The sequence below is a fragment of the Macrotis lagotis genome, chromosome 1, assembly GCF_037893015.1.
Source record: "Macrotis lagotis isolate mMagLag1 chromosome 1, bilby.v1.9.chrom.fasta, whole genome shotgun sequence".
Classification (NCBI taxonomy): Eukaryota; Metazoa; Chordata; class Mammalia; order Peramelemorphia; family Peramelidae; genus Macrotis; species Macrotis lagotis.
In genome coordinates this window covers 694,005,550-694,023,521 of record NC_133658.1, presented here as the reverse complement: position 1 = coordinate 694,023,521, position 17,972 = coordinate 694,005,550, and the positions used below count along the sequence as shown (strand labels likewise).

General features: G+C 33.6%; 1 protein-coding gene across 4 annotated transcripts in view; it reads left to right on the top strand.

The window, feature by feature from the left end:
- PPIG (peptidylprolyl isomerase G) overlaps positions 1–17,972 on the top strand; it is a 102,227-nt gene that overhangs the window by 71,234 nt on the left and 13,021 nt on the right. For all 4 annotated transcript variants that reach the window (XM_074215759.1, XM_074215758.1, XM_074215761.1 and 1 more), the window contains 3 exons: positions 8,684–8,713; positions 8,807–8,946; positions 17,225–17,423. In XM_074215759.1, coding sequence (XP_074071860.1) covers positions 8,684–8,713; positions 8,807–8,946; positions 17,225–17,423 — 369 coding nt within the window. The remainder of the gene's footprint in view (positions 1–8,683; positions 8,714–8,806; positions 8,947–17,224; positions 17,424–17,972) is intronic.

Genomic DNA, 17,972 nt, shown 5'->3' with positions numbered 1-17,972 from the left:
GTTAAGTTAATCTAAATGTATGAGATATGTTCTGTTTTGACTTGATGAGCATTTCTCAACAATTGCAAACAGCTTTTCCTCCTTAGAGTAATTTTGCAAAAACACTTTAAATAGCATTTAGGTGATTTAATTTCTAGAAAAGAAGCTGCTGTCTATGCTTCCTCATTTTCTAGTCATTCTTCAACCCCCCTATGATCTGAATTCTCCCAGGTTCTGTTGAAATTTTATTTTTTTAATTGTTTTTTAATTAAAAAATATTATTTGAGTTTTACAATTTTCCCCCATCTTACTTCTCTCTGCCCCCCACCCCATGGAAAGCAATCTGTCAGTCTTTAATTTGTTTCCATGCTGTACATTGATCCAGATTGAGTGTGATGAGAGAGAAATCATATCCTTAAGGAAGAAACAAAAAGTATAAGAGATAGCAAGATCAGACAATAAGATAACAGATTTTTTTTCTAAATTAAAGGGAATAGTCCTTGAACTTTGTTTAAGCTCCACCGCTCTTTATCTGGATACAGATGGTATTCTGCACTGCAGACAGCCCAAAATTGTCCCTGATTGTTGTACTGATGGAACGAGCAAGTCCATCAAGGTTGATCATCACCCCCATGTTGCTGTTAGGGTGTACAATGTTTTTCTGGTTCTGCTCATCTCACTCAGCATCAGTTTGTGCAAATCCCTCCAAGTTTCCCTGAATTCCCATCCCTCCTGGTTTCTAATAGAACAATAGTGTTCCATGACATACATATACCACAGTTTGCTAAGCCATTTCCCCAATTGAAGGACATTTACTTGATTTCCAATTCTTTGCCACCACAAACAGGGCTGCTATAAATATTTTTTACAAGTGATGTTTTTACCATTTTTCCTCATCTCTTCAGGGTATAGACCCAGTAGTGGTATTGCTGGGTCAAAGGGTATGCACATTTTTGTTGCCCTTTGGGCATAGTTCCAAATAGCTCTCCAGAAAGGTTGGATGAGTTCACAGATCCACCAACAGTGTAATAGTGTCCCAGATTTCCCACAACCCTTCCAACAATGATCATTATCCTTTCTGGTCATATTGGCCAATCTGAGAGGTGTGAGGTGGTACCTCAGAGAAGCTTTAATTTGCATTTCTCTAGTAATTATTTATTTAGAGCAATTTTTCATATGGCTATGGATTGCTTTGATCTCATCTATAAATTGCCTTTGCATATCCTTTTACCATTTGTCAATTGGGTAATGACTTTTTGTTTTAAAAATATGACTCAGAAATGAGTCCTTTGTCAGAATCATTACTTGTAAAGATTGTTTCCCAATTTACTACATTTCTTTTGATCTTGGTTACATTGGTTTTATCTGTGCAAAAGCTTTTTAATTTAATGTAATCGAAATCATCTAATTGGTTTTTGGTGATGTTCTCCAACTCTTCCTTAGTCATAAACTGCTCCCCTTTCCATAGATCTGACAGGTGGACTAGTCCTTGATCTTCTAATTTGCTTATAGTATTTTTTATGTCTATGTCCTGTAACCATTTGGATCTTATCTTGGTAAAGGGTGTGAGGTGTTGGTCTAATCTAAGTTTCTTCCATACTAACTTCCAATTATCCCAGCAATTTTTATCAAAGAGAGAGTTTTTATCCCAATAGCTGGACTCTGGGTTTATCAAACAGCAGATTACTATAATCTTCTCCTGCTTTTGCACCTAGTCTATTCCACTGGTCCACCACTCTATTTCTTAGCCAGTACCAAACAGTTTTGATGACTGATGCTTTGTAATATAATTTTAGATCAGGTAGGTCTAAGCCACCTTCTTTTGCACTTTTTTTCATTAAGCTCCTGGAAATTCTTGACTTTTTATTTCTCCATATGAATTTACTTACAATTTTTTCTAATTCATTAAAGTAATTTTTTGAAATTTTGATTGGTGGGGCACTAAACAGGTAGTTTAGTTTTGGTAAAATTGTCATTTTTATTATATTAGCTCTACCTATCCATGAGCAGTTGATATTTACCTAGTTATTTAAATCTGATTTAATTTGCGTGAGAAGTGTTTTATAATTGTTTTCAAAAAGTTTCTGAGTCTGCCTTGGCAAATAGACTCCCAAATATTTTATATTGTCTGAGGTTACTTTGAATGGGATTTCTCTTTCTAGCTCTTCCTGCTGTATCTTGCTAGACATATATAGAAAAGTTGAGGATTTATGAGTTTATTTTATAACCTGCAGCTTTGCTAAAATTCCTAATTGTTTCCAGTAGTTTTTTGGATGATTTCTTGGGATTCTCTAGGTAGACCATCATGTCATCTGCAAAGAGTGAGAGTTTTGTCTCTTCCTTCCCAGTTGTAATTCCTTCAATTTCTTTTTCTTCTCTAATTGCTGAAGCTAACATGAAATTGCTCTTTCTAAGGCATCACAATTTCTCTGCCTAATGGTCTTTTCCTAGTTCTCCTCTTCCCTGAACTTTCTGCATCAATTGATGGTATTAACCACCCCTTCTTTGATACTCTCCTCTTAGAGAAGAATCCCCTGCTCTAGCCTGATTCTTATTTATCTGACTTCTCAGTTTCCTTTGCTAGTTCATCTTCCTTCTCTCAAACCTGAACTATACAGGATACTTCCTCCCTAGGCAATTTGTGTTTTCATAGATAGTAATCACCTCTATGCTGATGCACCCCAAATATATACCTCTTCTCCCAATTTGTTCCCTGGGTTTCAGTCTTTCATTAATTACTTGCTCTATATTTAAATTGCTAAACATCAAAATCAGCAATGTTCAAGAGAATTCTACCAAAATTAAATACCAGTTTTCCAAAGAACAATTAATATTATTGAGCAGGTCTTTATTAAGACTTGCTCAATGTATAAATTTAATTACAAAATACTTCTAAAAACATAAAAACCTGGAACATTTCAATAAAGATGACAATACTGTTGGTGCCAATTTACATAATTAAGCTACATTAAAAGGTACTTTTTGAATCTAGAGAAGATACCAGATCATTTGAAGAAACAAAAAATATAAATTATCATAGGAAATAATGTAGTAATGAATAGGAAATTGTACTACCTGACTTAAAATTTTATTATGAGGGGCAGCTAGGTAGTGCGGTGGGATAGAACACAGGATCTGCATTCAAATCCTGACTTAGACACTTAATTACCTAGCTGTGTGACCTTGTGCAAGTCACTTGATCCCCACTGAGTTGCCAAAAAGCAAAACAAACAACTTTATTATGAGGCAGCATTAATCAATATTTTGGAATTGGTGAAAATATAGAAAAAACAGATGTTAACCCAAACTAGACAAGGGAGATGGTAAATACTTCAACAACCCAGGATTTGATAAACTTGAACATAGAAAACACCTAAGAAAGAACTGCTAGGAAACTGCTGGTCTGGTAGATAAATGTTTAGATCAAACAGTAAACATTTATTAAATGCCTACTATGTGCCTGCCATTCAACTAAGGAGACAAAAAAGCAATTCCTGCCTTCAAGGAGTTTGCCTTCTAATGGCGAAGACAAGATGCCAACAAATATAAACAAAGCAAGCTTGATAGAAGATAAATAAGAGCTGATTAACAAAAGAAAAACTTTCCTGTAGAAGATGAGGTTTTAGTTGGGACTTAAAGGAAGCCAAGGAGATCAGTAGACAGAAGAGGAAAAGAAGTCCAGGCATGGAAAACAGCTAGAGAGAGTATCCTGAGTAGAGAGATGGAATGTCTTGTTCATGGAATAGCAGGAAGTCAATCTTATTGAGTCAGAGAGTAATGTATAAGAAAACTGGTAAGGTAGAATGAGGCTAGGTTAATAAGGACTTTAATGCTCTTCATAAAACCTTCTTTGGTATTTGATCCATAGAGGCATTAGGCAATCACTAGAGTTTATTTCTTATGTTCAGTCAGTAATATATCTGATATTATAAGGCTTCCATTTTAGGAATATAATTTTAATACCTGAATCAATGATGGATTGGAGTGGGGAGAGAGTTGAGGCAGATCAACCCATCAGTAGTCTTTTGAAACAATCCAGGTGTAAGGTGATAAAAGTCTACATGAGAGTGGTGGAAGAGAAAATAAGACTTATAGATGGCAGCAGTGGTAAAATGAACACACCTTAGCTTGTTTGTCTTCTTGATTCTGACCAAACCCCCATATGGCTAGCTCCAGGATTTCATGTGTTCCTCATTTTGCTCTCATTTCTTGGGCCCCAAGCTCCAGTCCCAGTTTGTCCTTCAACTGTACACTGGTTCTCTCTTTCCATTGTCCACAGGCATATTCAGTGTACACGAAAACCATTTTTTTAGAGGTTTGTGAAACAGTCCACTTTTGTAAAATGAGAACTATCTATCTATAAAACCATATGCTATTTATTTCCTAGAAAAGCAAGTCAAAGGATATCAACAGTTTTCAAAAGAACTGAAAATAATGGTCATATAAAAATAGTTCCAAATTCTAATAAGAGAAATGCAAATGAAAATGGCTCTGATGTTTTAGCTAAAAGTAAGCAAGTATGTAAAGAGAATAAAAGACAAGAAGAATTAATACTATTAGAAGAGTTGTTTTATGGGAAGATATTCATACAAATAATGTAATATTGATGAAGCTGTGAACTACTAGTGCAATCATTCAGGAGAAAAATTTAAAATAAAAAATTAAAACAAAATAAAATGACTAAAATGTACATATCCTAGGATCCAACCATTAGAATTACACTCCAAAGAGATCATTGGTAAGAAGTCTCCATATATATATATATATATATATATATATATACACACACACACACACACACACACACACACCTAAAATATTTGACTGCAAAATCAATCATGTTAGCAAAAAATTTGAAATGAAGTAGATGGCCATCATTTGGGAATTGGCTTAACAACTTGTAGTACATAAATATAAAGTAATATACTGTATTAAAAGAAACAATGAATATGATAAAAGAGAAACATGTAAAGACTTAGATAAACTGATTCAAAATAAAATAGAGAAGAGCCAAGGGAAACAAAGATACACAATGACTGCAGCAATGTAAATAGGAAAAATGACTGCAAAACAATTGAAACTGTTGGCAAAAGTGAAGAACAAGAGACAAGATGAAAGGACAACTCCCTGGACCTTTCCAGAGGTGAGGAGTTCACAGGTGTGGAACATTGCTTATAATGTTAGAAGTTGGGGGTGTTTAATGTGATCCGTTTGCTCATTTTTTTTTCCTCTGAACATCTTTGTATTAACAGATGGGTTTCTGTGGGGAAAGGGGCAGAAATAGTAGAAATCTAATCTTGGAAAAAAACAAGATATCTATAAAAAACTAGGATTAAAAAAGTCAATTCATAATCTTTTGCCCACCTATAGAATAAAATATCCTTTTTTTTCTAACTTCCTTTTTCTGTTGATGGTACCAATGTTTTCTCATAGCTGTCTTTGCCTCTTTCTTCTTCACTCCCCATTTCAACTCAATAGTAGCCCAGTCCTGTTGATTCCATCTCATCAAGATAGCTCTAGAATCCTGTTCTTGTCTCACTACTCTTGCCTAGACTGATTTTTTTATGCAGTACCATTCTTCAGTGTTTTTCTTGATTGTCAAAGCTAGAAGTGGTCCTTCCTTTAAACTTTCAGCCTTTTCTGTTTGACCTCTAATGCTCTTATTATTTTCTGTCTTGTGTTATTTGTAATAACATCTTGCTCTCCCCTATTACATTGTAATCTTATTCACAGGGACTGTATCACTTGATCTTTTCTGTTCACACTAACTAGCACAGAGTTGTGCATAACAAATTTATTGAATTCACTTAACGCTTGGTATTTCTAGTCTTACATTTCATAATAACCAGTCTCCTAAAAAGAATTATCTTAAAAGTATTTCTTACACATGGATTTCCCACAACTTTGGAGGATAATGGTTATGATTCTGTTTGAGGCTTTTTTGATTGAGTTTGAGGTTGTGACAGAACATCCAGGTGGAGAAGTGTACTAGAAGGTCTTTAAAAATCTGGAATTTAAAATTTGGAAGCTGCCTGTGTAAAAGTGATACAAAGCTGGAAGAGAATGCTGAGGGAGTGATGCTGACATCTTACTTTGGTGAAAGCTTTGTATTTAGGATTGAAAGAACTAGTAAGGGAGATTGAAGAAACATTTAGAAATAGAACAACAGTTCATAAAAGCATTGACTGTTTAGTTTTGTCTTTATATTCTTTAGTACTTCACATATTACCTAACACATAGAAAGTAAGCTATCTTGTTTGATTGTTAGGGAAGCCAAGTGGAAAAGAGATTCAAAAAAGGGTTATCAGCTGTGTCAGATGTTCTAGAGAGAAGGAAAATGATGGAGATTTTGGGCAGCTGTGAGTGGAGGATGGGTATGACTATTAGGAAATTTCAGGAGGTCATTTTCAGAATGGCACAAAGACTTAGAAATAAAGCACAGTGGTAAAATACATAAGTGAGTCATGGCTGCGAGTGCAAATTCATATAGAGTATAGATTCATATAATTTCAGAGAAAGGAGGAATATTTAAGGTAATTTAGTCTAGCACCAAAAGCAAAAAGATTATGATTTTTTTCCAAATTCACAAGATAACCAGTCACTGGCACGCCAAGAACCCAAGTCTCCTGTTTTATTTAATTAGATTGGTCAAAGAAAGGTAATCTAAATGTGTTAGGCAGAAATTAAGGGGATTGTTTTTAGAAGAGGTTGAAGGAAAAGAGGAGAACAAAAGGTTCTTTAGGAAAAGGTAACATAGATTTTAAAAAACCATACATGAAGGAGTATCTTTGTCAAGGAAGGATCACTTCTTTAGAAAAAGGAGTGGAAATAAAAAGAAGGGAAAATTAGTGGATTTAGTTCAGTAGTTCTGATCTTAGTAAAAGAAAAAATAAATACAGCTATCCCTGTGATGTGTCTTAATAATAGCTGCCGCCAACTAAGATCAGATTGCACGAATGGTTAGCAAGCCTTTTTAAGTGGTTTTGACTTTGACTAAAAAAGTTCAAGAGAAGGTAAATGACAGATAATACCTGTGTAGGACGAGGCAGAAATAGGAAGTGACCAACATATTGTTAAAATGAATATTTAATCATGGATTTTAGGCTTATCAGGCAGGCAAGTCCAGAAAGTGACTAGCCATAAGATGGGAGAAGTGGTAGAACCAGAGGAGTGAGAATGTGGAAGACAGAAAATTTTGTCCAAGGTAGTAGTAATACAGTTTAAAGTGTATAGACTAGTTAGGGAGGGTGAGGAGATGAAATGACAAACTGTTGCAAAAATGAAATAAGAAGAGGTTGAGTAAATGAAGTGATGTCAAAATTGAGGTCTCTAACTGAGGAGCTGTGGTGTCAAGGTGATAGATTATCAGTGTCAACTTTGAAATCATTTTGAGCTGGGTGCTGAAGTAGAAATTCTATTGATAGAGAAATGATAATGCAAATTACAATACAATAAACCATAAAAGCAGAGAGGTTTTTGAATTGCAGCAAAATATTGATCTAAAAGTAGACTGTACACAAAAGTAATGGTCTACTCCTCAGACCCAGGGGAATGTGGGAGAAAAACTGGTTATGAGAAACATAGCATCCTCAGAACAACCATTTTTCAGCAAATGGGAGAAAGTAAGACAGACTTCAAGGAAGTTCAGTACAAGTTGGAAGCTTATTTAAAATTGCATTAGGAAAAAAATTGCATTAGGGAACTAGTCAAAAGATTTGATGTTCATTCTATTAGACATGTAGAAAGGGTACATGAGTTAATTAGGAAGGGATGGAGTATTTTATGCCCAACATGATGATTCTGGATAACAGGAATTCGAGAAACAGAAGTGGAGGAGGTAGCCTGAAGATACTAAGACTTAATGAGAGGAGACCAAAATGAGAACATGTACTTAAGTAAAAATTAGTTGCCAGATTTTCAGTTAGAAAGTGTGGTTTAAAATGTGAGACATAGTTTATCGAGGTCTTGATAGATGTTAATATTCCAGTAACTCTTCTTAATAAATTTTACCATTATGTATACAGTTGATCTTTAGTTCTTTGTCCTATAATTTGTCTTAATGCACAATTTAAATTACACTGACCTTTGAGGTTTGACATGAGAAGTAAAAGGAAAGAGGTTGGGGATTAAATAAAACATCTTGTTATCTAGAATTTTAAAAATTTCTGCATTTTGCCATTACTGTAGACTAACATTATCAGAGTTTGACTGAAAATTAAGATCTGAAATTATTTCTCCATCATATTACCTTTATAATGTTTAAACATAATTTTATTAGGGGTGGCTAGGTGGTGCAGTGAATAGAGCACCAGCCTTGGAGTCAGGAGTCCCTGGGTTCAAATCCGACCTCAGACACTTAATAATTACCTAGCTGTGTGGCCTTGGACAAGCTACTTAAACCTATTGCCTTGAAAAATCTAAAAACAGAAACAAAAACATAATTTTATTTGCTATATGTCAGATGATATCTGTCATGATTAAAATAGTTACATTTTCTTATTGCATATTTAATATTTAACATAAAAGCATCTATCCAGCATGTCTTTTCTTGTCAGTTTTAATTCTGTTGATTAAAATTAACGTTAAATTAATCTTTCTGCAACTTTGTTTCCAATGCAATTGTTTTCTTTTCCTTTTTAGAGGTGCTAACTTTGTTTTTCTCTGACTTTGTTTTAATTCTTCTATCTGATGATGACCTCAAAAGAACAACTAAACCTACACCTCATTTAGATGGGTAAATATTTTTCATTTATCTTTCTTCTGCTACTTTATTTTTTTTATTAAAGCCAAAAAATTAACACTTAGTCATTTTAATTTATCTACATAGGCACCATGTTGTTTTTGGACAAGTGATCTCTGGTCAAGAAGTTGTGAGAGAGATTGAAAACCAGAAAACAGATGCATCCAGCAAACCATATGCTGAAGTACGAATACTTAGCTGTGGGGAACTAATTCCCAAATCCAAAGGTAAGGATAAATTACACATTGCTAAGCATCTAACATATATATATTTAAAATAAACAGTGACTCCAAGACATTCAAAACAGATCATTACCCAGTCACTGTTAATACAGAAAACTATTCCTCTTTTAAATTTTGTTTTGTCTTCCATCATATTGTTCATTCATTTCATTTATAGCTTTGTTCCCTAATTTTAATTTCCAAGTAATGTACCTTCCTAGTTTTACAACGTTTTAATTTTTTTGAAAAAAGGAGTTACTGAGAATTTAGAAGTTTAATTGGAACAATTTCAGTTTGATAAACTTTTAATGGAACAAATTCTTTTTCTGCTGTGGGTTCAGCTAGTATCTGATAATTTGTGGGGAACTATGTTTGCTGCAGAAGGTGATTGCATTCCTTAGGTTCATGCTTTTGATGTCAGTCTTTCTTCTGACATGCTATGTATTTAATCTTTCTGAGATATTTTGTTGGAAAGTCCTTTGATTGAAAAAATATCCTGTGTAAAGTGACTGTTGTCTTCATTTTAATCATATAGTTTATTGAAAAGAAAGAAGGATTCTTCCTTAAGGATATGATTTCTCTCTCATCACATTCAACTTAGATCAATGCATACTATGGGAATGAAGCAAAGACTTAACCAACTGCCTTTCAGTCAGTGTTGCTCAAAAGGACCGTTGTAAAATTATTGTGCTTTTGACTCTTTCAGATGAGGAGACTGATCTTTTTGGAATCGAGTATTTTCAAATTATACAAAAAGAGATTGATATAGAAAAAAGCGGGATTATCCTTTTTTATATCTTCTCTGTTTCCCATTGGTTACAATTTATTTCTCTTTTCACCTAGCTCAAGCCCTTGATCATCTTAACATAGAAAATTTTCATCCCCTTCTTGTCATTCCAAACCATGCCCTCTAGACTTGTAGTCTACAGGGACCAAATTATTAAATTTGGTCTTGGACTCTTTAAACTCTTAACTATCATTCCTACCTCTTACTTTATCTTCCTTATATTAAAGAAAAACAGTGAATATAATACTTTACTTTCTATTCTGCTTAAAATCCTAGTATACAATAAAGAGTGAAACATTCATGAAATTCTTTTAGCTTCTTGCAGATAGGTATTCCATAATAATTTATGTAAAGAGTAAAAGTAGTTGCTAAGGAGAAGAAATGAGACTTATTAAATTCTAGTATCAGCTTTGTCACTTAGTAGCAGTGTGACCTTTAGGATAACATTCAGCTTCTCTTGGTCTTAGTTTCCTTCTCTTTTAAAGGTATTGAACAAGATGGTCTTCATGACCTTTTCAATTCTTAACATTTTGGTGATTATGGAATCTTTGTGATATTATATCAACGACTCTAGGATATTGTGATCTGTTAAGACCTGCTTCTTACTTCATACTCTTAAACATCATTAAATTATTTACTATTCTTCTTTCTTTTAATTTTTTACTTCTAAGGTCATTTTTGTTGGAACCTATTTCTCAAAATTCATTAGCTGAATATTGTAGATTTCTTTGCTGCTTTAAAAAACAGTGCTTGAAAGAACAAAAAAGGATTAAAGTTCCTTTAACATTTTCCATAAACAGTTTTTTCTATATTTACATGTAAATAATCTTTGGGTGATGAATTATTATTCAATAGACATAGAGAATATGATTAAGTCAAATCCTTATGTAATTTGATTTTTTATTATTACAAAGCAACTCTTACTTTAGAAGAGTATTGTGGCATCCCCAGGCATTGTTTGACATGTGACAGAGGCCTGATAGTGTCAGGTATATCCTTATCCCTGTCTTCTAGAGAGCAGATAAGTTTTGAAAGAAAACTTGTCCAAATTTCCATAATGAGAATAGATTTGTTTGAGGGATCCTGTAAGACAGATTTCCCATACTTATTCTTTTCTGTTACACACTATTGAAATAAGCAGAAATATTTGTGGCATGAATTTAATGAATACAATGAATGATACATATTACTTTATGTTTTTAGCAGTTGCCATTCAAATATTTGCCTAAGTGGCTTTTGCCATATTTTTGGAGGAAAGAGGCAATATAACCCCATTTTCTCTTTTTTTTTTATAATCATACCAAATTAGAAACAGTGGAAAGGCTTTGTATAATACTATAGGGTGTTCACCATCATTATATTTTAAAAATCTGGTTTGAGAGTTATGCAGTGACACCCCACTTTAAAAAAGAAATAAATACAGAATCTTTTTTTCTTTTTTTAACTTCCTGAAAGAAAACAAAAAGACTTCTGAAGAAAACTGACTGTCTGGGCCTACCTGTATATTATCTTGGTGAGTCCTGGGCACTCTTCTTGGGCCTTTTTTCCCCTTGCTCTGTTGGAGATCTGCTTCTTGTAGTATTTCCATATAACAAAGAAAGTATGTTCAGGTCCATGGAGAAGATTCTTATAACAGATGCTGAGATAGAATACTGGAGACTAGTGAAATGAAGGGATCCTGTGTAGAGGCTTATAGAAGATCCTTCAGCATAGAATGGATGAGGAAAGGATATAAACTCTTTATGATAGATTTACCTTAACAATGGTATTATGTTGTTTTATATAGGAGCTTCTTGTGACTTAAATGATTTATGCAGAGATTATAAAGGCTATTGCCATTGATGAAAGGGATTTTAAAAATATTCCTTCGTGCTAGGAAAAAATACATATTCAGTGATAAACCCAAACTGATTGCTTTTCAGCCCCCCCAAAAAAAAGTGACAGTTAAGAATAATAAAGTAGAAAACCAATGAATCTTGTATATTGGAACCAAACGAAATAAAACACTGAAGGCTAATTTTTGATGACCTGACATTTGTTACTGTGAGCATAATTAACCTTTAGTGAAAGAATTATTTCTAGGTTGAATGGCATGAGGTTGATGTGGTTTCTTTTCAGGTACATTTTATGAAGGTCTCAAAGTAGTTTTTCTTTTTTGAAGGATAAAAGTGAGATTGGTAGTAACAAATTTTATAAACCACAAGAATAGAACTTTCTCCTTGGAGTTGTCATCTTCTCTTCCCTTTCCCCTTTCCTTTTTTGAGAAAAGACCTAGACTAGTTATTATTCTTTGTTTTTGTCTTTTTTGGAGGGAGGGGAGAAGTAGAAAAGGATCCCTGATAGATGATTTGGTCTGTTGGTATATTTGATATATTGGTATAGGTCATTCTTGGTTTGGAATCTACTGATTCATCGATTCTCCTATAACATTTTTTTGAAGTGGGTGAGGAACAAGACAGATTCATTGACCTTAGAAACTGCTAGTAAGAAAGTTCTCAACTAAAGCAGTTCTACAACTTAAATCATTTTAGAACAGTGGTGTCAAACACAATGGAGTCAAACAGTAAGCCTCATAAAGCCTACAACATTCCTGAGATTAATATATTAATTGGGACCTATTTAACAAAATAAAATACAGTAAAACATGGATAATATTAATATGTGGTTTTCTAAGTCAGTATATCTTTCACAAGGATCTTTATGTGTGGTTTAGTAGCCCTTAGAAAGTTGTTATGGGGGACGACTAGGTGGCACAGTGGCTGGAGCACCAGCCCTGGAATCAGGAATACCTGAGTTCAAATCCAGCCTCAGACACTTAATAATTACCTAGCTGTGTGGCCTTGGGCAAGCCACTTAACCCCCCATTGCCTTGCAAAAACCTTTTTAAAAAAAGTTGTTATGGGTACTGAAAATCCTAGAACCTAGTTCTGTCTTATTCTGAGTCTTCTTTTCTCTACAAAATCTGACATATATCATCTGAAATCCTGATAGTCTAAATATACTAAGGTATAAAGTGACTTGTCACAAAGTCAGAATATATCAGAGACAGAACTCCAACCTCTTTCTCCCTCCGTGCCTTCATGCCCTTTAATGAGGTCCCAGATTAATGGATACTTTTTTTAAAAAGTGCAACAAAGTTGAGAATTTTTATTGTAATAATGGAGTATAAAAGGGTTGCAATAAGGAAAGTTATTAAGTAAGGTTGAAGGCACTCACCAGCTCTCTAGACTTTCCTTAGGTATTAATTCTTTTGTGGGTATCATCCATAGTGAAAGATTTTTAATTAAGTGCAGATCTTAACATATATTCACTTGTATAGATTACCTAGTAGTAGTTTAGGTAAAAATTAATTTCCTTAGAGTGAGCATGAAAATGTTTGCTCTCCTCACAGAAGCATCATACAAATTCCTGCTGTTTAGTGTTAAAAATGTTGAACTTAACCCCCAACAGTACTTCACTATAATTATTTTCCCTTCTTTGTTCTATTTAAAAATTTTTCTTTCTATCTCAGGTGTTAGGACTCAAGAAGAGAGGCAGTATGGTATAACAGAAAGAATGATGATGGACTTGGAATCCCCAAAATTTAGGGTTTAAATCTCACCTCCAATACTTAGCTGAATGGCCATAGGCAAGTCACCCAAACTTTTAATTTATTTCCTTAGCTGTACAATGGGGAAAATAATTGAGAAGGGGCTCTTAACTTTTTTTGTCATGGACTCCTGGCCCTGTGGGGAAACCTGTGGATCCTATCTCAGAATTAAGTTCTTAAATGCATAAAAATAAAAAACATAATATTTATTTTTATGTATGTATATATACATATATCAATAAAATAATATACATTAAAAAATCAGACAAGTTGCCAGAATATTTTTTACAGGCCTCAAGTTTAGGAAACCTTCTGCAGAATTTGTTTTATAGAATTTTTGAGGCTCAGATGAGATATACTGAAAAGTCAAAATGATTTTATAAACTTTAAAATTGATATGTCATTTCAAGCATCACATTTTAGGGGCTTCATTTTGCCTACACTTATGAACCTGAGAAGAGAGATATCTAGATCAACACATTAAAAGGTTCCTCAGCACTTAGGAGTAGGAATCTATATCATTTCCAGGACAGCCTCCCTCCATAAAAAGTAAAAAATAGTTTAAAGGCATTACCTAAGTGTTCAAAGACAGCCTTTTAAGTCCCTCTTACTTCCAGAAATCCCTTCTTCCACTTGGAGGCCTATATAGTCTTCTGATTTAGAACAGCAGGCAATAGTTCAGACTCCTGAAGAAAGGAAACGGATTTGTATTTGCTAAAGGGACAACCCCCCTAAAATTCTAATGAACCCCTTCTTTGACCCTGTTGTTCCTTAAAAGTTGTCAGGGAAATGAAAGGACAAGATGAACTACCCAGATGAACATGAGTGGGATCCTAGAATAGTTAGGATGAATCTGAGAGATTGAGCAGTGTACTGAATCAGAACAATTTTGTTTGCAACCATGACTCCACTATTTACTTCTGTGACTGTGGAATGTAACATTGATCTTCTTTGGTCTCAGTTTTTTTTTTATCTCTAAAATGAGGATTAACACCACCTTCCTCATAATTTGATTTGAGGAAAACCCTTTAAAAATTGTTTAACACTCTGTTGTACTGGTGAAATGCAGCTGTTCTCCAAACTGAGCTCTCTTTGAAAAGGAAAAGAATATATACTAAGCCCCAATTAGATAACATGCTCAGGTTTTAGGGGAGGTGTGTGGAATTGCCATTTCAACTATTAAGAGTTTATGTAAAGTACTATATAGACCAGTGACCTTATTTTACACATTGAAAAGATAAGGCCCAGAGAAGTAAAATGTTTCATCTAGTACCCCAGAACAAGAACCTGGGTCCTCTGTTCTTCTATCATACTATGACTTAAATGTTACCCAGGTTTTGTGGTATCCCCATTTTAAGGATGAGGAAACAACCTTGAGAGAGAGAGGTTAAATAACACTTCATTGTAATTTGTTTAATTTTAGAAGCAGCATTGGAACCCAGGGCTTTCCTGACTCCAAGCCAAATGCTGTTTTATGGATCACATTTCCTTTCCCATTTTGGAAATGGGTGCTTTGCCAGGAGCTCTTATGTTTTCTCATATTCTTCTTCCTTGAATTCAGTTGATGTTAGTAAATAATACGAAATGCCCTGTCCTTTTCCTTCTAGTTATCCAAATCAGACTTATAAGAGCCATCCAGGAAGCTTTTCCATATCCTCAGGAAAATACTGTTTTCCTCTTCTAAATTCCTATGGTTGTTATAGTTTGTCACATGTAATACAAAGTATGTTGTTTTGTGCTATTCAGTATTGATTCATATGTGTTCATCTTATCATCCCACCTAAATTATAAACCCCTGAAAGTTATACCCTAGTATAATTGTATATTCATCTGCATAGCCATTTCAGGATAATCACTGATGAGCACATAGTAGGTGATTTACTTGGGTCAAATTTTCTAATTTAAATACAGCTCATGATTAAAAATTTCAGATTTTAGTTCTGTTGCAAACTTAACTTTTCCTAGAAATAAAAGGTCTTATCTGTTGCTTTACCACTCCAGTAGTCCTCCAAATCTCACTTATTTTCTTTACCCTTTCCCCCCCCCAAGGCAATGGGGTTACGGGACTTTCCCAAGGCCATATAACTAAGTATCTGAGGCTAGATTTGAACTCAGGTCCTTCTGACTCCAGGGCCAGTGCTCTAGAGATCCACTGTACCACCTTGCTGCCCCCAAACTCACAGAGATACTGATCCTGAATAGCATTTTTATTCGGGTTTTTTTTGTTTTTTTGTTTTTTGCTTAGTGTATACTAGCTTATAGTAACATACTTTACAATAAAATTTCTTGACATCACTTCCAGAGTTCCTCCAAATACTCTTCATTTTCTTAATGAATGTGAACCTATTCTCTTAGTAGTGCTAGTTTTTCTTGCCCCCCCCTTTATAGTTTCAGAGGAAAATGACACCTAAACTGAAACCCATATATTAAACAACACAGAAAAGTATTCCTTGAGTCCTGTGGTTTTTTTCAAACTCAGAGATGCTGATCCTGAATAACATTTTTTTCAAGGGATTTTTGCTTAATGTTTGGTAGCTTTTACAGTAACATACTTTACAGTAAAATTAGTTGTATTTATTGACTTTACATAACCAAGGTTCATATTGCTTTTATAAATGAAATTATTTATAATTCAAATTTATTTATTTTCATGAGGAACTTAGTATTTTTAAGGATTTTACAGGAATTTTTATAAAGCAAAAAGAGGCCCCCCACCCCTTTTTTTAAGTGATTCATATGTAACAAAATAAAATTTTGTTGAATAGAATTGATTATCTAAAATCTTAATTTTATAGAATTATGAGTCCAGTTTTATAAACATGAAACGTACTTTTCTAGATATGTTATTTTGGTCATATGGATCGTTTAATACTAAATTTGCATATTTTAATCATTTTTTTTGCCCTCTTTTTAGATTTCCAGCTCAGTTTATGTACATAAATAACATTTTCTAAAAATGTTTTTGTTGGTTACTTTTTTCTTGGCCCCCAAAATGCCTTGAAGTACCACTTTATAGTATCCTTTTTTTTTTAGGGTTTTTTTGTTTGTTTGTTTTAGTTTTTTTGCAAGGCAATGGGGTTAAGTGGCTTGCCCAAGGCCACACAGCTAGGTAATTATTAAGTGTCTGAGACTGGATTTGAACCCAGGTACTCCTGACTCCAGGGCCGGTGCTTTTTCCACTGCACCACCTAGCTGCCCATAGTATCTTTTAAATGTAATCTAGGCTATCAGTAAGAATTATGCTTATTTGCTTACTCTTTAGCAGAAGTTATAAGAACTTCTGTAGTAGTAATTTAATCCCTCTTAGACATTTATAGCATTTGAAAATGGAAAACAACATATACTAATAGCATCTTCATAGTTTTTTCATATTCTTTTTGTATCTTATTTGATCGTCTAGGAAATAAATAAGCAGGGTAAGGCAGATTTATAAAGCAGAATAATTGAGTCAGAGACTCTTAAAATAGTACATGTCAATAAATATTTGTCTATATTGATTGACACTTGTCCAAAGTTCACGTTTTAAGTGAAGGATTAAAACTAGAGTTGTGTGCTGACACATTGTTTCAAATATGTATGACTTTTTCTTTCAGGTTTCTCAAAAAAAATTTAATAATTTTTAAGTAACAGTGTTAAAGCTTAGGTGCTGGTTGGGATAATTGTAATTCGGTAGTAGACTTGCCTATGACTCAAGATTTAGGTTTTTCCCTGATTTGATTGCTAACTTGTAGCATGATATAGAACAAAATAACTTTTCATTTCTGTTAAGATTTCTCTAACTTATTATCTGCAGGAATGTATAAAGATAAGTAGATTAAATGGACTTTTTTTGTATTTGTAGGATCTGTGAGTTTTTGCTTTTATTTCTATAAAATTTAACCAGAATATTTCATCATATTTGATTAAAGCCAAGAAGGAAGAAAAGAAAAGACATAAGTCATCATCTTCATCCAGTGATTCAGATAGTTCAAGTGAGTCTCAGTCCTCTGATTCTTCTTCTGATTCGGAAAGTGCTTCTGAAGAAAAATCCAAAAAAAGAAAAAAGAAACACCGAAAGTCTCGAAAGCATAAGAAGGAAAAGAAGAAGAAAAAGAAAAGCAAGAAAAGGTTAGTCTTTTGCTATTTTTAGTCAGCATCATATAACTCAGATTCCCTTCAGAAACTGATTAAAATAGATTGATAACTTAATGCCATGTTTCCCTTTTATTTCAGAAAATACATGTTTTTATTCTTAGAATCATATAAGGAAATATAATTTTCCTAGTAATTTCTCTGCATGACACGAAATTATAATTTTTAACATTACTGAGATGTCTAAAGACTTAAATTTTGAGATATTAATTTTCATTTTCTACAAATCATATAATCCATGTCTTCTTAAAACAACACTTAAAAGTAAGTGAAGTTCAAAGAGAAGAAATGGCTTATCCAGGGCCACACTACATGTAGCAAAATCAAAATTAAGACTGGAACTCAGAATTATCTTTTTAGTACAACATGATTCTTTCTTTCCTATCTAGTTTCTAGGTTCCTGATTTTGTGGAGTTTTATACTTGGATCCTAATAAATTTGGGAGATTGGGAAAGATTTAAGGGTTAGTCCTGTTAATTTCCATAGCCATATTGTTTGTTCCCTTCATTATTACAATTTTTTTTC